The sequence below is a fragment of the Hyposmocoma kahamanoa genome, unplaced genomic scaffold (genome assembly GCF_003589595.1).
Source record: "Hyposmocoma kahamanoa isolate Upper Pololo Valley unplaced genomic scaffold, ASM358959v1 100021, whole genome shotgun sequence".
Taxonomy (NCBI): domain Eukaryota; kingdom Metazoa; phylum Arthropoda; class Insecta; order Lepidoptera; family Cosmopterigidae; genus Hyposmocoma; species Hyposmocoma kahamanoa.
In genome coordinates, this window is record NW_020653200.1 from 10,181,447 (window position 1) to 10,205,783 (window position 24,337).

At 34.3% G+C, this 24,337-nt stretch overlaps 1 protein-coding gene across 9 annotated transcripts in view; it reads right to left on the minus strand.

The window, feature by feature from the left end:
* Positions 1–6,384: 6,384 nt before the first annotated feature.
* Positions 6,385–24,337, minus strand: part of LOC113227908 (coiled-coil domain-containing protein AGAP005037) — a 169,260-nt gene continuing 151,307 nt past the window's right edge. For 3 of the 9 annotated variants that reach the window (XM_026461104.1, XM_026461325.1, XM_026461037.1), the window contains 13 exons: positions 24,123–24,261; positions 23,772–23,867; positions 23,343–23,515; positions 22,958–23,014; positions 20,629–20,718; positions 19,707–19,769; positions 19,166–19,326; positions 18,691–18,810; positions 17,727–17,836; positions 17,433–17,574; positions 15,222–15,322; positions 13,549–13,705; positions 6,385–8,123 (listed from right to left, as the gene is read on the minus strand). In XM_026461104.1, coding sequence (XP_026316889.1) covers positions 7,386–8,123; positions 13,549–13,705; positions 15,222–15,322; positions 17,433–17,574; positions 17,727–17,836; positions 18,691–18,810; positions 19,166–19,326; positions 19,707–19,769; positions 20,629–20,718; positions 22,958–23,014; positions 23,343–23,515; positions 23,772–23,867; positions 24,123–24,261 — 2,147 coding nt within the window. In that variant the 3' untranslated portion in view covers positions 6,385–7,385. Of the gene's footprint in view, positions 8,124–9,082; positions 9,421–11,150; positions 11,201–13,548; positions 13,706–15,221; positions 15,323–17,432; positions 17,575–17,726; positions 17,837–18,690; positions 18,811–19,165; positions 19,327–19,706; positions 19,770–20,628; positions 20,719–22,957; positions 23,015–23,342; positions 23,516–23,771; positions 23,868–24,122; positions 24,262–24,337 lie in introns of those variants that run through there. The other 6 variants (XM_026461556.1, XM_026461491.1, XM_026461619.1 and 3 more) reach the window with 6 other exon arrangements.

Genomic DNA, 24,337 nt, shown 5'->3' on the forward strand with positions numbered 1-24,337 from the left:
GTTAAAAAAGAGAAAAAAGAAATATATATTTTTTTAAAAATAATGTGGTCGAATTGTAATAACTTCCGCATTATTGTCGTGGCACCTAGTAAGTGCTTACTGTATACGTCCTTTGAGTATGCAAGAGAGTCCAGTAGCATCATTAAAAACAATCATGAGATATCTTTCCGATTCTATGTTGTTATCAAGTCCATTCTTTATAGGTTTGACAATTAATTAGATAAAAGACAGAATAATAGACAACATTATAATATTAAACAACATCAGCAAATAAATAAAAGACAGAATATTAATGTTATTGAGCTAAGTTTCGCTTTACGTGATTAACCGGATGTACTTTGCCTACACGAAAAGCCAGGAGTGCTATAGCACAGGATTTTATTTGAGTTGTGTCGATCTTAGGGAAGATCTTATGTATAGTCAGCGATAGACGCCTTTCAGCTGAAATGGTGGTTGGTTTGCTGTCTCCTTCGTCCTAACTTTAATATGTATAATGTAATAAATTAGCATTATACCCAGTAGTATAGTTAAACTTCATTTTTTTTAACGTTTCTGTTTTATTTTCAGGTCTACACGTCTGATGCTTAAAACTTGATTTCTGGCAACCAAAGTGTTAAATTAAGATAAATATAAGTCATTCTACTTGTTATGGCCTAATCAGTGGTGATACGTAAGATTGAGATAGTCATAGTGAGTTTCTAATTATCTACTCTTTACTTTTTGCCCTTATCTCAAAACTGTACTTTCTTTACATAATGTAATAAAAGGTCTGAAAAATGTAATAATGTTGGTTTTACTTGCCATGCTATACGAATATGAACAAATTTCTTGGTCTGATTCTTATCTCAACAAAATATTAAGTTCTTTCGCCTTTTCCTAGCTTTTCAATCACTTATAAATATTATGTACAGAAGCGTTAGGCAAGTGTTTTAGGTAATTTTGAGGTGGATGAAAAGGACCGTTCTAAATAAATTCCAATACAAGCATTTTATATGCAAAGAATTAATTTGATAAAAATAATCTTTTTATTTATAAACAGTTACTGTAGTATATTGTCAATAAGTCACCAAGACAATTACTAAATTTTCATTTCATTGTTTTGTGTCTAAGTCTAATATGAGTCAAAATGCTGTATGGAATAGTCACAGACCACCGAGTAAATCGTTACTATTTTGAAACAAAAACAGATAGTTAAAAGCTTTGCACACTTTTTTATAATTGTACCTACTTATTTAGTTTTTACACCGTCTGGTGCTTACAAAATATATTAATTTCAGAGTACTAGCTCTAGCGCTAGAATATATGGGAGGAAAGGCATTTTTGTTAATAAAACACAATTTAACTTCACATTTATATTTCATTTTACACATTTTTGCTAAATGTTGTACAACATACAGTTTCTATCATCAATTAATCATACAAGTTTATTCAATTACGTGCTTTATTGAAGAAAAAATAAAGTTGTAGTATAAAACACAAAATAAAGAGATTTTGTCATAATAATCAATATGACTATATCTAAGTATGTGATTTATTAATAAAAAATAATGTAATATAAAATATAAAATATAAAAACATTATCTACCTATAACAATATTAATAATAGAAAGTTACTTAGATTTTACGAAACTTCTTAACGAAATTGCTAAGTTGTGTCGAATAAACAATAACCTTTTTGACTTTCTCTAAGAAATCTTTTTTTTAACACTATTTTAACTGGCTAAGTTGCCTTACAAGTACATCGCAAGTACCAAACATTTTTGACAGTGAATAAAATTTCTACTAACGAACCAAAAACCCTCGGATTTTTTTCGGAATTAAAAGTAATGTTAATATAATTTAAAATATATATATTAATGTATAAATATATATATATATGCATTTTACACGTCAATAAATTTAATATTGTAATTAAATTTAGTGACGTGTAAAATCAACCTCACTTTGGTAACCACTAAAAAACACAACACTGTAGAAAACAAACCAACATCGTTTAAAATACTGAATAGGAATTACATGTGTTTTTCATCACACTTGCTCGTAAGTAGTGTTATATGTCATATGCACACAAAGCTGACCGTCGTAATGTCCCAAATTACGTCCACGAGCTTTTTCATTACTAGGGCAGTAATCGATTTTTAAAATTTTAATTGCTTATGTACATCTCTTATGCGTCAAGATTAAGCTAAAAGTTTTTATGCTCGAAAAATATGAATGTAATTCGCATATAGAAATAAAAACAAAACATTTGCATTTAAACTATATTTTAATAAATTCAAATTATGCAGTATTTTTTAGTATTTCGAATTTTTAATTTTATATACGTAATAAATACGTCATAGCCGTATGCGTTTTTGCGTTTTACAGCATTTTAGTTCGAGTTGTATTTTCTGTGGAAGAATAGCTGGTCGATTGTTTAAATAAAAAAAAGACCGCGATTCGCACCATCCGTAATTGTTGTGAAGCGATATTTATTTATACAAGAAATAAATTATCATTGTATTTATTTCCTACCCAATGTGATGAAAAACATTGTATGTAGCACGGCCGGTATAAAAAATTACAAATCTATGTTCATCATGGCTTCTAATACTCTCGTAGTATTTGTTTGGTCTGTGTTTTTGTTAGTAATTTCTTATGTACTATTGTGACGTAAATGGCATTTGAATAAGGTTTAACCACGACAAATATCGGAGGGTTTTCAATTCACATTATTGTGTAGGACGTACAATTCATTGCATAAATTTCCAATTAAAATAAAATAACTTACTAATAATAACTTACTCATTGAAAAATAAACATTTCTTATAAACATATTTTTTGTTAGTAACTTACCTAGTTATGTACTTAAATTGAATGTTTGGCACCTTACATTTAATAATTAAAAATCATGTTTTCGTACCTAACTAAATGCCATAATAATATACATAATTGAAACCTAACTACAATTTAAAACAGTAGGAATGTAACAAAAATAGATGATAGACGGTAGGTGTATATAATTTTCATACTATTAAATTACAAAAAAATTAACAGTCAAAAAGTCAGTAAGTATACATACAGGGTGTAATTGTTGTGTGCCCAGGCGACTATTCCGTAAATATAAGAGATATCAAAAACTGACATCGAAGGTACATTACATATGGAGTAAAACGACAACAATAAGATTTTAAAAATACAAATAGAAATATTCAAAACTTTAACGTTAACCATTATTATTACATTTAATATGATATTCGTAGAGAGGCTTCAATTGATGTGCTTTAAAAGATAACAATAAATTTACTTATAACTAAACTGCTCTAAATAAAGTAATAAAAATTGTAAATGAAATATCGAGTTCTTAAAGTTAACTACAAAATTTTGTATTCAAAGCAGTTGTTCGAAACTAGGCAGCATTTAACGTTAAAATTTTGGATATTTTTAGTTTTATTGTTAAAAAGTTAATGATGTCATTTTACTCATCAGGTAACGTACTTTCGGTGAGTTTAAAGGTTTTGGATATCTCTTATATTTACGAAATAATCGCCTGGTAGACATAACGAATACAGCCTGTATACAGGGTTATTTGTAAAACACTAACAACCTTCCATGACAGTATTACTACCAATATAAATATAAGCAACAACTTTTCCATGACTTTGTCAGATTACATTTTCGTTAAAATATGAAAATATTGAAATAGATCGCTCTGGTAGGTGGTAACTCTGTACTCTGTGTAACAAAGAGCGCTGGCATAAATAGGAACGGGTATGGGGAGGTCGGGTCGTGGGAGAGGACGCTTGCACGTTTTAACTTACTTACCAAGTACAGATCTAAAGTGTGAGATTTCTTTCAGAGTGATCAGTCTGTGTGTTTGTAAATTTGTGTTTTGTAAAAAATCGTGGAACATAAGTTGTTTTGTAAGATGTTAGCAATATCGACCTGCAAGTTTGTTCGATTTTATAAATAACCTTGTGTACCTATACAGGAATTTTGTATGATGGCTAATTTTGCAGAAATGCATACTTAATGTATACGTGCACTAAGATAATTTAAACTATCAACATAGAACTATCCTAAAAAGATAGTTACTAAAGCAGGATCCTAGTACAAATTCTAGGAAGATTGTAAAAGTGTCTACGTACGATGTCAATCAGCATATTCTAATTGTATTATGCGACTTAGTTCATTTGTATTGTTAACTGCTCACCGCCGTTACGTGTCAATGGCAATCGTCCTGAAACGAATTTTGATTATATTACGTAAAGCGCTGCTCGCGACGCCTCCAAAGAACCTACGTCTCCCGCAGCGCAAGCAAGTACACCACGTAATTGTGTTGCACTCGAATTTCCGATCACTGGGGAAAATATAACTATTTCATTTGGTCGCGTTCCTACTACTAAGGGCGCGTTCCCATTATGTCGTGACGACAGATAGTCGTGCACATTAAGTGTCGTGCCTTGCATATTTAAATGAAGTTGTTTACATATACTACAACACAATGAACAGTCGTTAACGAAATTTTGGCGTTACGACGACATACTGTCGTGACAATGGTTAGAGCTAGAACGACAGTCGTCAGACGATAAATAAAACGCCACGATAAAATGTGACGACAGATAATCACAGCTTCAAACGAATCTGTCCTGTGTGTGTCCATTTGAGGGCGACAAGACATTGATTGCACCCGGGCTAGCGCTAGCGCTGTCTGGAAATGGCAAGGAATCATGCAATTTTCTCTGTTGATTGACATTGACGTTGATGTGTGTTTTTATAATCTTTCTAGTATTATAAGTTAGGATCCACTGTTTGTGTGATAAATATCTTACGATAAAAATACATTGTAAGTAAGGAAAAAAATTTAACATTATGTACGGATATCCTAGACATTTATTATTTATAAGTACAACATTTAAATATTTTTTTAGCCGTTCTAAAAATATTTGTTTTTCTATGTACCAAATTATATGGTATGTTTAATGGGATGGCTCTAATGCGAGTTTGATCGTGTACAAATTTATTTTATAGCCCTAAAAATGCTGCCTACTCGTATTTCTGAATGAGAAAATAGGTAAAATTTATCTTAAATTAAATTTACCATGTGCTACAAGGCAAAATATAAACTATAGGTATAATTAAAGTTTTAAAACGTGGACAGCGTAATTCAACACCGGAAAGGTTCCTAAATCATATTTATTTATTTGTGTAATAATGAAATTAGTAAATAATAGATGATTATAGTATAATTTTTTCTCGACCTGTATGTCGTAGACGGTGGCTAAGTGTCTTAAGTTTATGATTATAATTATTATATAGAAAATAACTATTGCGAAAAGTATACGTCAAAGAGTTTGGCATAGAAGGAAGTCTGGATGCGTAACACGAGACAGTGGTAGCTAAGAAACAATGAGAAATTTGCGGAGCTGATTGCTTTCACTAGTTAGGGATGATTCCTAAGAAGAAGTTCCTATGCTGTCCTTTACTTCATCGAGGCATAACAGAGAGAGCATGGTATTTAACGCCAATTGCATTGAGAGTGTTGCAGCGTGGCCGCTTACATCTTTTCATTTCACATTATTTTAAAACCTGTGACATAAAGGACACACGAACGGCGAAGACACCGCTGCCTGAAAATAATTCGAGTCTAATGGGGCAAACTCTAGGGACTTGGGCAATTGGGTGAAAGGGGCTATTAAGTAGCAGATACTTTCCAGTACTTTAGGTATTTGCAGTTTTGCTGCAGTCACAAAACCTCTTTTTCATGGATAGTTTTATGTGAGTAATTATTGTAAAATGAGATACATTTTATATTTGATTTGTTTATATTTTTGACGGACTTATTTTTAAACAGACTATAGGTATTATAATTATGGATGCTGATTTGGTGGCGTGGTGACGTGAAAACTGGGATAGGTTTTATTTTTAAACGGTGTTAATAATCTTTCCTAAAATCTATAATGTGTGTACAACATCGAATATTGAATTGTGTCGAACTATTATTTAAGTACTATGCATTATTCATTTGTGATAAATTAATGTTTATTTTCATAAGCATTTCAAACATGAAAGTATTAAAAAAGATTTCAATTCCCATACAAAGTGATTTTGTATCACAGTTATAATTGAAAATATTACTTTTTCCTAAATTTGAATAATCAATTTCGTTTATGTTCAGTTCGTTGTTTAAAATATTATGCAAATAAAATTTATTCTGGGTTAAAAAATTAAATAAATAAACTTTAATTTTAACTCGTGCTTTTTTGAAGATTCATGCTTTTTTATGTTGAGTATTATATTATCATATTTTGTTTTACTATTGTAACTATATTTCACGAGGGTTAGTTTCGACGACCGTATTTTGTTCCGTATGTTTTGTTATATATATTTTATTATAACAGTTTTAGTGAAAAAGTTCTTACTTTAAAATTAGATTTTTGCTTCATTCACTACGTTTTATTGGGTTTGACAAAATCAAAACAAACAAGTACCTACCCTCAGTACGAGAAACATTTTGACAATTTTAGCATGGGTAGTTTCTGTTCGACTTTTGTTCTATTTGTGAATTTTGTCTATTTATTTTTTGTCAATTGCTTAATTAATTTCATACTCATTGAAAACTACACAGTGAGATTCCTAAAATGTTTCTGTGTGTTAATATTTCGTTTTAGAAAAATAACTAATTTATCGGGTAGTGACTATTTTATTATCGGTTTTGCACATCAATAGATTCGTGTATGGTGAAGGTTTGACCTTGTTAACGTAAAATTTCGATAGGCCGAATTGTAGTTCGACGAGTGCCCCTTTATGTGATATCACAGAGATTTATTCCATTGTAAACCCCGAGCATTTTTGTTGTAATTCAAATATATTAGTAAAACCGTAATCTTGTCTTATTATTTCTGAAAACCAGTAGGTACTAAACCCCTGTGTTTAGTAGTGTTGGTACAAGAACATCAACAGTAATACCTATTAAGTGTGTACAGTTATTGTGTAAAAAAATTAATTATAAACACATTTCGCACCTACTGAACAAAATTTATGAGTAGTTTCGAACGATTCTTCAGTTCTACTGTACGTGTGTATTTTTGGAAAGATAAACATTGAGTGTTACGTACAATCTTTAAAAAAGAAAAACAACCGTTTCCAAATTAATTTTTGCTAACTTTTTCCGCCCACTGTTTACCTCGCTAAAACACAAGGAACGCTAAATATTATTACCCAATTTCCATTCTAGATGACCGGCTCAATCATTTACGCATAATATTCAAATGAAAAAACCAAGTACAAAATAACGTACTTATTTAATTAAAATTGGCATTTAACGAAAAAAATATACTTATAATAATGAACTGACTGTATCAACAAAAATATTACGAAATATGTACAACCAAAGCAACAAAAATTTACAATATATCAGTCTCATAAATTTTGTTCGTAGTGGTTTCGGGTTTTTGCATTGTTTGCGTATTGGAGACGGGAGCCGGTTCCGCAGAAGGCTTGCGGTCGCCATCGGCCGCCAGGTGTGTCATACTGCCCGACATCGGCGCAGGGGCCAGGTTCAGATTCATTTTCGTCAGTAAGTTCGATTCGCTGCCAGTTTTCTTTAGGTCGGGTTGCGCGTTTGGCGGAAGCGTTGGCCCACTTCTCTGAATCATTTGTAAGCGGGCGTACTGCTCCTGAAGCGCTCGTTGCTTTTTAAGTAACTCTTGGTGGCGCTGCTCCAGTACGGCTTGCCGAGTTTTGTCGTCAGCGGAGGTGCAATCGGATGACACAGCGTTGTCAGGCCTAGGTGGTGAAGTGGGCGACGTGGGTGAGGCGAGAGGAGAGCGTGAAGTGGTGCGCGGTGGCGGGGGCGGAGGGGCGCGGCGCGCGGCCATTGCCAGCAGCTCGGGATGCCGCTCGGGCACGGGTGGCTTAGGCGGGTGCTGGCCGCGCGCGCGCACCGGCGGCGACGCGTCGGTGTCGCTGCCGCTGGGGTAGGAGTGCAGGCGGCGCAGCGAGCCTTCGCCACGGCCACCACGTTCACGCTCCGCTGGCTTGGCAAAAGTTTGCAGCTCGTCTAGAAGTGCGTCGAGGGCGTTCTCTGGCCGTAGCTCCGCTCCCCGGTCCGCAGCGCCTCGCCCGACGCAATTGCCGGCGCCCTGTGCACCATTCCACGCACTTCTAGCTGTGCCCGGGTATCTCCAACAGACATTATAAAAGCGAAGTTGCAAATAACACTCGATCACGTTGGGAGCTTCACAGATTGTGTTTTAAGTTTAATAAAAGTTCACGATTTTAAACGGTCACGCAAGTGATCCAAGTTTTGCAACAACACTTTTAGAACAAATTTAAAACACATATATTTATTTCATAAATGAATAAAAAACATTTACACAATCATTCAGGTACGTAAGATCCATTAAGTACATTTATCCACAATTATTTATAAACTAGTCTTGATGCGATCACGATCATACAAAAAGAATAAAAAGTTAACAAAAGGCGATTGCCTATCTTTTGACGCGGAATAAATATTCTGTTTATTTTAAAACTGATATCAAATCAGGAGCTCTCAAAAGAATTTCTATTCAGCGTCAATTGTTGAGGGAAGTGTGAATGACCTATGCCGTGTAGCAGTATAGAACATAGTGGTCAGTATGGACAAGGACTATACAGGCAAAATTAAAAATCGGGATTATGTCGAGATTAAACGCATTAGCATTTGGCACAAAGTGATATTATTAATAATGATATTAGAAGGCACGGAAACGATTTAATTAATAAATTTTGTGATAATAAGTACGTGATTTAAAATGCATAAAATTTTTTCGAATTCTTAAAGATGAACCTCGCTCTTAACAATTGTGATTTTTTGCCATTAGTTAAAACAACGTGTGTAGAATTATTTATGAATCAAAGTTCTACTGAATAAAGCACCATGTCAAGTGACATTATAATTAAAATTATCAAAACTAATCTAATAAAAGCTCGAGTGAATTGCAATAACTACCTACGATAAATTTACGTATATTGTTAATAATCATGATATAAATTACTTATTATTTTTGTGCTTATTACTTATATAACATATAGGATTATAATAATAATAAATGTGTAAGCGGATAGAAAATTTAGAAAAAATATTACCTGTAGGGTAGTGATGTTAGTGTTTATTTATATCTATCTCATTATCTATGTTATGGAAAAGCCAATAAGGTATAAAGTTGAGTAAAGGAAATGTCGGATGTTGATTGCACGGTGATAGAAGTGACCTTATAAAACAAGTGATTTTATTGATTACATAACAGTATCGTGAAATTGCCGACGGCGAAGAACTGTGGGAGGGTCGCGAAGAACAGGAAAAGGGAAGAGAAAAAACAGAGGACGGGTAAGGGAGTTTAAGGCATTTCATTGAAATCCAGAAGGTGGTGCGCTGCTCCTGATATCGAGAACGCACTGCAACAAAAATAAAAACAGCAAGATGCACAAACTGAAAGCATCTATAGAAATTATAAACATGCGTGTTACTTTACACAGTGAATTCAAACTAGTAATTTTTTTATACAGTAACGTGACTTCCATATTTGCGTATGTTCTAAAAAATTAAAGTATGAAGTGAAAAATCGAAAGAGGCATAATGTACAAAACCGAGAATAAGGCCAATATCAAAGTAAAACAAATCATTGTGTAACTTCATTTTTGTGTAATTTAAACCATTCTTAATATGGAAGCTTGTTGTTATTGTAAAATAAAGAATTAGTTCGGCTAAATTAAATTAAGAAGAAATATGGTTTCATTTTCGAGAGTTTCAATTTAATCTCTTTTTAATGAATTAGAAGAGTGCACGTGTTCCATAGGTACCATAGAAAAAGTTTAGCGTTGGGCATGCAGCGTGCAAAATGCTAGGTTCAGCATTTCTTCTTCAAATTAAATAATAGTAATTTGGAAAAGTTTTGTTAAAAATATTGTTATAAAATCCGATATTTTAGGCCAATTGGTAAATGATTTATTATAATAACTACTTTCAAATGAAGTACCTATCACATCTACACATATATTATTCCTAAACACCAAAAGTTAGGAGAAAAATATGAAATGATTAAAAAATTATGGCTCATTATCAATTGAAAGTAGTAAATTTGAAATGTTTTACTGCTAAACCCCCTTATAACTAGTATCGATGAATGCGGCACGTAACCTACATAAATCTAAATTCGATGACTGCCAGCGAAATTTAAAACTGTACCTTAACAACGAGTTTACATTGAGTCGAGTAACACATTAAAAATAAAACTTACAAAATTCACATACTACCAACTTTAGTTCTTCTTGTGAGCGCTAGAGGAGTTGCACAAGTAGCCACATAAATATTTGCCAAAAATATTATAAATAATTTATAAATTAATAATTAATAAGTTGTCAACAATTTATAAATTAATAATTAACAAGTTTGTAAACTCATTGCATAGGTACTAGAATATTGAATATTATACCAAGGAGTTTAGTATTCATGTATACAACGGTTATTTTTTTCACTAACCGCCTTTTAATGAGACATTTCTATAATTAAATTTGACAATAATTGTTCTTGTATATATATGTTTATTATTCCACACAAACATGCTTTAGGTGTTAGTATAGGAGGTCGAAACATGTACGAATTTCTAAAAGCTATAAAACAAAGGATTGTTTGTGTTAACGACACGAATGCCGTAAAGGAGTTAATTTAAAAATAACCCTGTATGTTAAATACCTCACCACGACAAGCGGCCGTCTTCAATGATACTTAAACACTGGTGTAAAAAACAGAAAGAGCTTTTATTTGTTAAACAACAATTTTATTTAAATGTAAGCATGCGTACCGTACTTCAATACTGTCTGAACTGAAAAAATATGCAAAACATTTCTATGTGAGTACTTTTGTATCATATGTGTAATACAAGCGATTTTGCATTACCATAATATTGCTAAGCGTTTTTTTATTCACTGAGTGCACCAACATGCCTACATAAATAAAATACAGCGTCTGTGTTATTTTACAAAATAGAGAAAATGAATACGAATTAAAAGAAAAATATAATAAAAATGAAAAGGATGTGGATTAAGAATTGAAACCAATTATTGAAATTAGTTAATAATAATAATAATAATAATGGTTAATAATATAATACGGAGATATGTATTACTCGTTAATAACAATAGCTTCTCTGAAGTATTGGCTCTGTCTCCAGGCGAACTGACGGGTACATCACGGAAAAAAGACCATCGTTAAAATAATCCACAAGATGACATAATGTAAGACAATAGGCGTATTACTTCATGATAGATACAACAGTGCTTCTACCACGAGGTTACAGCCTTCAATTCTTAGTGTTCGCGTAAGTTATTTGAATGTTTCGTTTTTGTTGCAGCCGCTAGGGGCGGTGTACAACTTGCCACACAAATATTTTACGCTGACTGACTAGCGTTGTCAAGACTATAAACTCATGGCAGAGGAACGGAACAATTTTTGTATTTTTCAGACCAGTCACGTATGGTCTTTGACACCAATCTAATCTAGAGAAATTAAATGGATTCAGGAATTGTATTTACCATGTACTCAAGGTCTTCCTTGACGTTTAAAGCCACTTCATTTATAACTTGAACATGAGTAAACCAAAAATAGTGTTAAAATGAAGTGACTATACATGACGATTATGGGTGAGACTCAATTGTACATATAATAATAATTATTACTTGTAAGGGTTAGTGTTGGAACCAATCCTGCTCATATCCAAATGAGGTAAATAGGTATTCTACAGATTGCTGCATGTTTAGAATCATCTACATTTAGTCAGTGATCCTTATTTTTGTACTAGATGTTGTGTTTAAACATATAAGTAATCAAATATTTTGACATTTTATAAAATTGGCATTGTTTTCCTGAAGCAAGGATCAAAAATGCTATGTTAACGGATAGTGCATTGGTGTTGCAGGAAAATGTGCAAAAGTATTTTTATTTCTTTGTATTCTGTTTCCGTTTTGTTTCATCACACTCTGTCTTAAAAGCGTTAGGATGATAAGCAAATGCTCCTATTGAAAGTCGTGAACACTTTTCCCTGTTTTAATTAATAAGGGACACTCAATCGAGACTTAATATAACTACTTCTATTTCTCGACGTGAATCAAAAATATAAAAAGAATATGGAATAAAATTATATAAATCTGCGATTTAATTTATTATTACTGATGTCCACGACGCAATTAAGCAGTTTCTTAATATATACGTGACAGAGAATGATTGCAGCGGTTTGTGAAATTGTAATTTTGAATTTATTATGCCAATTGGGTTTTCCATGTACAGTGTAATGGCGGACTTGATTCCTCACTACACTCGAAATTTTGAAAAGGCCAGATTCTTGATGACATCCAGAATACATAGGATGAAAATTTTCAGATTGAAGGAAACCAATCCACAAGCTGTTTATAGTAAAGTATTAACTTAAAGGATATTATAAGTCTAAATAAAATATAAAAAAGGGCTCTAAAAGCGACTATTAAATAAATAGAGGCAAGGAGAGTGCGTGAACTACTTAAGTACATGCTTCCTATAAGGTAAGGTAGAACTGAAAGGGACTACGTGCTTACAGACTGCGCTCTAATCAGTTCTATAGAGAAACTAGAGACAAGTCACTACCAGAGAAGCTCGGGTAACGTGTACGCAAATAATAAATAAGAACCGACCAAGTGCAAGTCGAACTCGCGCATGAAGGGTCCCGTACCAAAAATTGTCGATGTGAGTTGTTTAAACAGACTTGTGACTATATCGCTGTTTGAATGAACATCGACAGATTGTCATTATTTTCATTCAGACTTTAAGTTGTTAGTACTCTTGGAGAAGAAAGTGAGGGGTGATGAATAGAACTTACAAGGTAGTTATAAAAATAATTGAGATTGGTATCGTATGAACGGTTATATATCATACGACGGTATTTTGAAAAAGAAACTTTCTAGTTCACATTTATTCAATACACAATTATTATTAAAAACATTTTTCAGCTAACAATTATCGCAAAAGATGTGGGTGAATGTTTCAAGTCAAATTTAAAATTTATTCATCAAATATTTATCCAAGACACAGACAGCCGGACAGACAGAGTTATAGGTACGTAGCGGTTAATAAAATAAGAGTCCCGTTTTTCCTTTACAGGTACGGAATCCAAAAACGAATCGTTTGGCAAATAAACACAGACTTTGGAAAAAAATGCAAATTTTAAACTCTTGGCAAACCTGCAATTGTTAAGCGAATATTTGGATTATACATAGAGTCAGAAACTTTAACTGTCGTAATGAGTATGTCAGCATAACCTATCTGTAAATAAATAGTTTGGTTAAATATATCTTATAAATATGTTTAATTACTTAATGCGTTTCTGAGGAAAAAAACGGTTACACCATTATACATATAACCTATTTATACTATTAAAATGTTTTCCAGCTTAAATACATATATTATGGACAGCTTCTTCCTTAAAAAGCGCAATACGAAATAATTACTAAGTAGTTCAAATGCTCTCGTCATTGTGTAAGCATAAGCAAGGGTACCTTATTGTGGGTTTGCGGACAAGTGCTGTCAGAAGCAAATTCTTCAGAGGAAGGTCCTCCAGTGAAGGTGGAGCTCTGAGAGGACCCCGGTGAGATGCGGCCGTCTGCCATGCGTCCGTCGGTTATTGGGAGACGTTGCTCTTGAACGCAAGCAAGCCTGAAAGAGTTATTTCATAGTATTGTTAGAAAAAGTTGTATTGTTTCTTGCAAAACTATCAGATTTAAAGAAAAGGTTACCGATTCGTTTTGGGTAATCAATAAAAAACAGAGACAAAATGACTGCACTAAAAGATGTTGGTGGGGTTATTAAAGAAAAAATATACATGGTAGCGAATTAACGGGCGCAATTTTACTTACCTGGGGGCCTACTATGAGCTCTTATAACAATCCTGTTTAAGCCCGTAAGTTGGATAGCCTGTCGCTAGTGTGTTCATACTATGACCTCACAAAAATAATTCACTGTCCATGCAGTTTACGTTCCCCATTCGAAATCCAAAAAGAAAGGTAAACACCTTTCTGAAAAGGTGTTTATTTTTACATGTTTTAAAGTTGCAGTTAATAAGTGTTATGAGTACATTGTTTCTTTCTAAAATTATATGCATATGCTTATAGTATAATTTTAGAATTGAAACAGGACCAGGTAGTCAAAATAAATATTTTTTATGATACAAAATGACGGGATGAACAGGTCGTGTGCGTGGTTGTAAGCGACACACCTGTCCATAACAGATAATTGAAATCACAAAGATCTGAGGGGTACTGCCACTGCGCCAGTCACCCAGAGACATAAGTTGAAAAGTCCCATGTGCCTCAAATTTTACCAGCACCCTTACCCTTCAAAACTGGAATGCAGAAATGCTCGCATTACCGCTTGATGGTAGAAATAAGTAAGGTGGCAGTACTACCCTGGACGAACTCATTCACAAGGAGTTCTACGGCTACTAATATTATTACAATCATGATTACAAGTGATGGGACGAACGAGTCGTGCGCCTGGTGGTAAGCGTCAAGCCTGTCCATAACAGTTGCAGTGCCACTCCAAGGGCACTGCCACTGCGCCCGTCACCCTGTTGACATAAGTTGAAAAGTGTGCCCATGTGCCTGTAATTTCACCAGCACCCTTCAAAACCGGAACGCAATAATGTTCGCATTACAGCTTGCCGGCAGAAATAGGTAAGGTGACATTACTACCTTGGACAAACTCTTTCACAAGGAGTTTTAAAAAACTAAAAAACTTATAAAATTGTGATAATAATTATTGATGAATAAAGAAACTTTCATGGGATTGTCAGATGTGGCGCTACGGCAGAAATTCATTGAAAATTTAAATACCAAAGATTTGCTACAAGCTGTGTAGAGAATTCCGTAAGGTCCGCCGACTTGTTTCGTAGCTCAGTAGGGAGAACGATAGTCCCGGTACGGCGAGGTCGTTGGTTCAAGTCTTTTTTAATTTTTTCGATCTTTGTATCAATAATAACAACAAATTAGTGGAGTATTTCTGCAAAAAATGTATGAATGTATACCTTGGTAGTAGCCTTGGAAGGGTCACATTTTTTTTTATTGAATAGTGTCTTCATGATATTCAATGAAAAAAATGTGATAACCAGGGAAATGAGAAGTCACGTGCGCACAATACCGAAAATGATTTGCGTCATTTACAAACAGCCATTTACCGTTTTAAAGTGACCAGCGTTCCAGTGAGTTTTTTGCAGCGACGTAGGGCGAGTTCGAGGCGCTCTGGTTCTTCTTCCAGCATCTTCTCTTTGCGAACCACCTAGAGTGTTACAAAAAATAATCAGTTACTAAAAGTTAACAAAGATCACATATCGAATGTTTATTTTTTTATTTATATTTATTAAAAATGACAAAAATTAAATATATTAACGTAAAACTTGAGTAGGTTTAGCCATATATCGCAATTCATTGATTGGAGCTCGTAAGTCGGCAAACTGTTTTGCTTACTTTCAACGTGCCTATCCATTTCTATAGAATATTACGAGGCTGTCAAAATAAGATCCAAGTAAACAAGTAAGTACGTTCGGGATAGCGTCAAAAATAATTCACAATAAACAGTACTTTATGTGACTATTTCATAATGAAAGGCATTAAAACACACAAGTGTGGGTTTATGGTGGCAAATAACTTTTGTCACACAACCGTAGTTTTTATTTAATTCATACACAAGACCCCAACTATCATATCGTTAGATATCAAGTAACGTGTGAAATTTGTCAAAATTGTTTGATATTGACCATTGCATTACAAATAAATGGACGGCGGGTCTAATACAAAAACCACGAAAAAAAAAGTCCCAAGTCAACCTATTTAAACGTAGTAACATGTAAAGAAATATGAAAAAGCTAAAACGTTGAATTTAAATTGTAATTACATCGCAGTACTGTCTAATTTTGCTTGCTTCGCTGTCAGTCGAACAAACGAAGACTAAAGCGTGAATGACGCTCTGTATACGATTTTAACGCCCTATAAGTTCGGACACTTTTTAGCGCGGACCCGACGTCCATATAATTGTAAGTCAATGCTATTGACATTTCAATTTGATTAAAACTTCATCTCTATTGATATTAGGATTGAGGTCGAATGAAATTGTTTTGTTTTTCAGAGATGTTCGAAATTTGAAATCGATGTTATTATGAAGCATCGAGTATATAACCAGAAATAGAGACGAAACAAGGGATATATTCCTGGTAACACATGGCGATACAGTTCTTATAAATATCAACTCCGGTTGCCTCCAGTTGCTTCTGCTATATTCCAAAAAATATTCTGTATTAATTGTAATAAAGATAATATCTCTAACAATGCCGTGCTGTTCTATTCGGTGGTGTGGGAAAAACAGCAAAACATCTAATTACAAAACAAACGAAATCACATTTCACCGGTAATTAAATATTAAATATGTAATTTTGCAATTTTCGTCCATTATAGCAAAGCTCAAGTTAACTGGTCGATTTGAAGTGAAACAGTTGACGACACCCATCAATTGTTTCGAACTCGGAAACATTTCGTCTCTATTTCTGGTTATATACTCGATGTTATGAACCAATAATAACATTTTCTCAATTAAGAAATTTGTTCTAATCAAACAGTTTATCTTTTTGCTGGTCGTAATTTGCGATTTTTGAATATATCGTAGAGGGTTTATGATATGTGTGTAGATAAAATATATTGCATATGGCAAAATTTAAAGTTAAGTAAATTAAAAAATTGTGTTGCGCATTATTATGTATATTATTAGATATCCTCAAAAAAAAACGACTATTGGCTGGTGACCAATGCTCAGAATTGAGAGAGTTAATTTAGCTAAAGTAAAGAATAACGTGGGCATTCCCTTCTATAAATCCTAGGACTTCACGGAACTGATTATATTTGAATATTATTAGTTATTGAAATTTGAGTGCATTGGCGACATATTATGATTTCCTATTAAGTATTAGCTACAAATTATTGTCTCAATAAATAATATTCTAGTTGTGTTTCTATAGGTACCTACGTATTTAATAAATACTTTAGCCATTTCAAAAATAAACACGAGACAAATATTTCGAATGTTTAAAAAATAAACGGTAAAGAAAGAAATTGTATACGCATTGATGACGAAATGGGTGTGTTCATACTAAGAAAACGTTCATACCATACTCAAATTAACTCCCTCATTTCCGATGACGCACACTGAACGATTCTGCACTGGTACAGATGTCGGGTGAACGTTTATTTACAAGTTGAGTGGAGACCATTTTGGCAATATTTGGAATATAATTTTTTTTATTTTATAGGAAAAAGAACCAACGTTTATTTTTGTTATAATTTTATTACCTGTAAACCGAAGTTACCAAATAAACTTTTTATTCTTTCTTTCTATTTACCTTCTCCATTTCCGAAGCGAGCTTAACTTTCATAGTGTCCTGTAGGATGGGAAACTTGAGCTTCCAATCGGCCACAGTCTTGCTGCTTTTGGAGAGTACCATAGCAATACGCTCAATGTCAGCCATGTTCACTCGGGTTTCCCTGAGAAATTAAAGGGAAATGTTAAAAAGACCTTTTACTTGCCACGCAAATTTTGCCTCACTTGCATATCTTTAGAGCATAATGCGCGTTTGTCCTAATTTAATATTCCAGTTCCGTATGTAGGTACGGAAATTTTTTTATTATCCATTTACCTATTAGCAGCCTGTCCCCTCAGACGTTCCACTGTAGCCTCCAATTCATAGAGGTCGTTCTCCAAGAGTAACATATCCTGGCGGTAAATCTCTTCTTCACGAGTGAGTTGCTGAAACAACAGTTTGATATATATTAACGGAATGAACGTCAACTTTATCATTTATTGTATTTTTTACAAACCGACCAACAGTCAAACAGTCCATCTTAAGCAATTTAGTTTGGATTATTTATTATTACTATTGACATGAACATCAAACAAAACGAAAAAAACTCAAACCAGTGTCTGTTGTCTCAACGTGGCTACGTTAGAGTTCAGGACAGTTCGATCAAACGGAGTTTTCTTTGTTTTTGTTCGATGTTGGTATCTATAGTAAGTAATAACAAATAAGTGGACTATTTTTTACAATAATCTCAGTACAGAGTACTAAAACAACCGACCTCAAAAGTACGTGGAATTACGTCTATTTGCTAAGTTTTATTGAAATATCCCCTAGTTCGCCACTATACAGGACTTGACTGGAGATAATACAAATTGTACAGAACGTCAAAGTAGAAGAAATAACGTTGAGATAGTCAAACAAAACAAAAATTTTAACATACCTAATCACAAACAATCCAAAGAGAGTTGTTTGGTACGAAGATGTTTTATTACTTGTTGACGTCAATAAAAGAATGAAAAGTTTTAAACATATGTTTATAAAAAAAAATTAAGGGACTTCAAACTTTGCTATGTGTACATACAAAGTGAAACTAAAAAGTTAACAATAGGTTACCGGAAAGTGCGTGAAATAGGATTCATCCCCTAGTTTGCCATCCTTGGCGCATTTGTGCACTGCATCCGATTCATATTCGTTCTGAATCCGAGACTATAGAAATCTAGAAAACTCGGACCCACTTCGGGTTTCACTTGTGATAAATTAGACGCTCGGTTTCCATTTTTAGTAAGTATTATAGGTAACACACCGAATCAGGGTCGTGCTGGCAAAAGCTGGCTGCGAGGGCCCCGATCTTGACTATAGTATCAGCCATCAGTTGACGCATTTGAATGGCGTGCGACAGAGTAGAACGACGTAGGTTGCGGGTCTGCAAATCATCACAAACATTTGTAAACGCCGACGAGTTCCATTTTAACTAATCAAATGTTCGTTCGAAGATCTACGAAATTTCACAACATGACAGTGTCTAAGTAAATAAAGCTCAGTTTTGGTTTCTATCACTTGCATTCCTTTTTTAACTTCATATGGAGGTATGTATAGTGGTGTCGATGAAAACATAAAAAATCGCAATTGCAGTTTTTCGCTTTCGGCAAATAATTAGCGTTCGCAAAGTATTTATCGCGCGCGCAGTGGGTGTGTGAGCGGCGAGCTTCCATTTATAGTTATATTAGAGGTATAGTCGTACGCTGTGCAGCTATAGTTAAAATTTAATTAAGTTTTACCTCAATGCGTAAATCTCGGCTCTGCTTTTGAAGCACAGTAAGCTGATTGAAAAACTCCGGAGTGACGTTGATATTGTAGGTCCTTTGGGGCACGAGGGCCATCTGCGGGCCTACAAGCCCGGCAGGCTTAGGCGGCGGTGCCGGCTTCAGCCGATCGCGCTCTGCAACACAAACCAACCTAACAACAACGCGGCATCCCAAAACTAAACTCAACTACTCTTCGATTAAGTAAGCGTACTAGGGAAATGTGGCGTTACTTTAATTCAAAAAGACGTAACAACAGCAATATGAAAAATTAGTTCCAGTTGAAATGTAAGCTGGAAGCCATTTTACAAATTGTAGTGTAATGTTATTTGTTAACAATTCTATGAAATGTGTACCATTAAACCCAATGTGTCTATCAAATGTGAAGCCGAGTGTGCATACTTGTCCCCCACGACCCTCGAATTCTACTTATTATCGAGCAGAGCTTATGTGGAAGCGCTATTCGGCCATGTCATGTTTCCAAATATATCAGTATCAATGGATATCAAAGAATTACCTTGCGAAGACGTCCTCGGCAAAGTTGAAGATTTGATTGCCGGTTTTGTTGGCTTTGTATCGGCTTGTTATGGCAAAGAAGTAAGCGGAAAGAAATCAAATATAAGAATTATGGTCATGGTTATGATATTAACTACGAGAGTGAATAGAGAGACGGAACTGTTGCAACTTTTGTTTTGTTCTGAGAATGAAATGATTCTTGTGTTTCAACACACGTGGAATCTGATTTTGATTATTTAAAAAATAAACAAATCAATTACTTTTTCATACTATATAGGTTAATTCACTTCATCCTCAGTTTTCATAAAGAAACCAATATGATAGTCGAGCATGGTCATTCTATTCACAATGAATGATGCGATGCACACTCATTTTGAAAGAAACTAAATCGTAAATAAAAAAACTAACTCGTAATCGGTTTCTTTTCTACGGGGATAATTAGATTGCTTGCATTTTTATCATTTGCTTCATGATGTTCGAGCTCCACATCTGAGTTGCATTCGGAATAATAAAAACGCTAGCATCTCTCACGATTAATACCGAAAAAACAAATTATACAACCATAAATCACAATGTCCAATAGAAATAAATAAACGCAAGATATAAGTGAACTAAAATAACGTACAGGCAATCACGGTATTATAATCAACTCTGCACATTCGTGTTAGGGATTTATTCTCACGTCATCGTCTTTGCACGAATGGTATGCGAGCCACACAACGTCATTCCATTTACAATAAATAACGATTACATCTCTCTAAATGTTAACCACCACCACCACCAATAGCATGTAATGCTTGACTATTTGTATCGGGTATACTTCATACTTTAGTAAACCTTCGCTTATCACTACACAGCAGGCTACTAACAACTGTAACTTGCATCGGGTTGGGTTATTACATTACAATAATTTGTATGCGTACCTGAATGCTGTGGTGAGTGCGCCTTGGGCGAACTCATATCCGGGGGTTCATCCGAAAATGAGACTGATTTCTCAAATGACACAGATTTCTCTGAAACCACAAATGTTACGTTGATCAGCCTTTTTCGTCAAATGGGGTGCATGTAAAGTGACTTTTTAACGGATCACACAATGCGCATCGATTTCAAACCAACTGGCAACAAACTACTGGACGTCACGGTTTGTACACTAAAATTAACAAAAATATAATTTACTGCGACTGGACTTAGTGCCGTGTGATTCAGAACAAAAAAGCTATACTTGTTGCTTAAAAAAATAGACAAAATATTGTGTTTATCGTAATTTTGCATCATGGTACATTAAAAGGACTTTAAAAGACTTTTGAGAATTTCGAGCAGCGGTGGACAAACATAAAAATAAATAAATTGAAAAGAAAAACAATGATTGTGATATGTATGTTATGGAATAAATTGAAATTATATTTTGATAAGATGTACTTATTTTCTGTATATCTCAGTACAGTTATAATATATGTATATTTCTAAAGTTAAACAATGTCATTATTTTTGTAACAAAATTCCGTTACAAAATAAAACTGCATGTTGTAAAGATGCTACTAAACGATGATAGTTGTGATTGCGACAAAGTTGCTATAGCCCCAATGACAGTCTGTTCGAAATAGGACGGTTTGAGAAATTAAAAAGCCTCTTTTATGAAATTTTTTAATGAGCTAAATAAGTTTTACCCAACGTATTGCGTAAAAATCCCGGTATCTTTGATAATTTTCCGCAAGACACGATAATACATCAATTTCTTTGTCCAAATTGTTAAAAAAAGCATGTTGGAAGAGGAAAAAATAGAAAGCCTCGGGACAAATCCGAAAGTATCGGAATGAATAGGTTAATGTCATGTTAATGTATAAGAATTTAAGATATACTAGTTAATGCAAGATTATCGCGGTAGTACACACTGTGATAATCTAAAAGCGTATATAAAAAATCCAATTTAGATTTAATTTGAGTATGTAGGTAATTTTTATCACCTTATATATATATGCATAGCGTCTAACACGGTTTGCTGGAAGACGTTGATTCGAATCTAGCCGGATCGAAGGATTTTTTTCTAAGTGTTCGACCTTTGTATTAATAATTATAACAAACTAGTGGAGTAATTACACAAAAACAATTGAATATCATAGTGGTCAAATATTGTGATATTCAATAAATTTAAAAATTGCCTGTACATCACCGACCAAATGAAATTACTACCAACATTTCTACAAGTAACATAACTTATGTATTTATAGTCGCATTTGACAAAAGTGACTCATACCGCCCTATTTATAACCGACTGTATTCTAGATAAATGCACGCTTGATATTATTTTAGCAACGTTTGATGACAAACAATAAAGCCTTCACTGCACTGACCATTTCTCGTTCAAACGACCATGAATTTAAATCTGATTTCAGCTCAGCAATATAGGTGCCATGAACTGACTCACACAAATGTATCTATCTATACATTGAATTTCATGAAACAATTGCATTAGGTGTAAATGTGGTACCACCCGGAGTGCGACAGATGGTGTTTTAATTTTTTTTGTAAATAGAACTGAAAGTGGTACATACGTAGAATAAATTCAGCCTAATACAATTTTTCATAACAAGTAAGCCGAAAAGTACATAACCACAAGAGTTAGCAAGCAAGCGGTCAGCGTGACAATGTATGGAGAGTCGTGCATGTTGCATTGCGAACGTTGTTCTTCCCTTAAATTAGATTGTAAATGCAAAACCAAACGTAGAGTGCATTATCCACGAAATTTTACATGTTTCTTTTACAAAAGTGAAAGTAGCGCTTTCGCTAAACAACACGCCGCGATGTACGGAAACGCATAGCTATTAGATTTTGCATCTGCTCGGTTAGCGTTAGATTGGTTATGTGGAACCCATAATTTGCGGTTCTTCTCAAAATGACGTTAGTAAAGTTAAGAATATGTCACAGTGTACAATATCTGCCTCTATCTATGAGAGAAAACCTAAGCATTGTTTTAGATAACCAGCGGATGCTGCTTTTAACAGTACTCATTGTTTTAATTAATTTAAAAATATTAGTTTTAATTTTGCATAACATTTAAATGATATTACTTTTATTGTTATAGCATTTTCAGGTGAGTTTCGAATCAAAATAAACGAAATAATTAACTGCACACACGTTTTCCGCCGAGGTTCCAAAATAGAACTTGGAATATATATATGTAATGATATAAATAAGATTATGACGCTAGCAATGCAACAGCAAGTAGAATGTGCCGCGTCCAAACACACTTACGAAATTTGTCCCTCCCTAATTTGGGGGGTCTCTCGGTGCTGGGAAACCTTGCCGCATCTGAGTGCAGGAAAACGCAAACCTACATTAACCAATTGAGCTATCATAGCCTTTAAAGCCTGTAACCCTATTTTAACAGACAATCATGTAGTGTTAAGTGACGATAACGTTGCATATTACAATACATACAATGATTGTATAAAGACTATAAAAAACAATAAACTCGTACATTATCATCTTTGGTGAGCGTCATCGTTTTTAATATTGCGATGACAATGTTCAGCGCCGGGAAGAGTATTGGTAGTTCAGAGTGATCACAGGCGCTGACCGGTTAACGCTTGCTACTAAACAAAGCTTTCTTAGCGGGGTTTACGTTGGGACTACTAACCTTGTGCCGCAGGTCGACTGACGTATGTTTGGAACTCCTGACGTGGCGCAACTACAGGAGCAGTAGACCCAGGTACCTGAAGGGCTTTTTGTACCAGGCCAGTCAGGTTGGCCAACTGCCTTTCCATTTTCTCGACACGAAGACGCTGCATTTCATCGATTGGGGGATTGACCCTGGAAAACCGGCCATTAAATTCCACTGTTCTACGTAGAAACAGTGACACAATGTTATACCAGTTCGCTTAATGCTCCTAAAGGCGCTCGCACCTACATTCAGTTAGATATTGTGGCCACAATGTCGCTAAGCAATGTTCAAATTCTATTTTTGTGTATATATTATTCCTACAATTTAAATTAATCTACAATCTTTATTTCTGAAAAACCTCTTGTTATATGACGCAAAATATTATCTTATTTTTGCTTGGTGTACCTTCCGTCGTAAGGAGACCGCGGCATGGCACGAGGAGCGTTGGTGATGGGATTGACTCCGTATATTTGGTAGGAGTCATCTATCATCACATCATTGCTGAAAACAATAATTCTACATGAAACCGCGCCCACATCACTAGTAGGTAGCCTGTAGGCAGAATCACAATGAAAATCAAATTTCGTAGTGTCCGCTGCTCTTTTTTTTAATTCCTCTATTTTTATTCTCATCTATTAAATAATATTTAATCATTTTATTCTCACTTTTTTTTCATCGCCTTTGTTAGGACGTGGAGAAATACAATGTCAAGGAAGCGTTATGAAACGTGCTCTATATATAACGTTGGCCACTTACCCAGTTTCTTCGTCAATAACTGGAGCGATGGTTGGGCGGCCAGTGGCGGGCCCTAGAAATTGCGTGTAGTAGGGGTCTTCATACGGTGTCCGAGACGCGCCCCTTTCGGGAGACGACATGTAGCCTTCTCCCGCATGCGCTGAAATACAACCTCAACTTTAAAGATAATAGAAAAAAGTATAGTTCTTAATACAAAGATCGAACACATAAAAAAA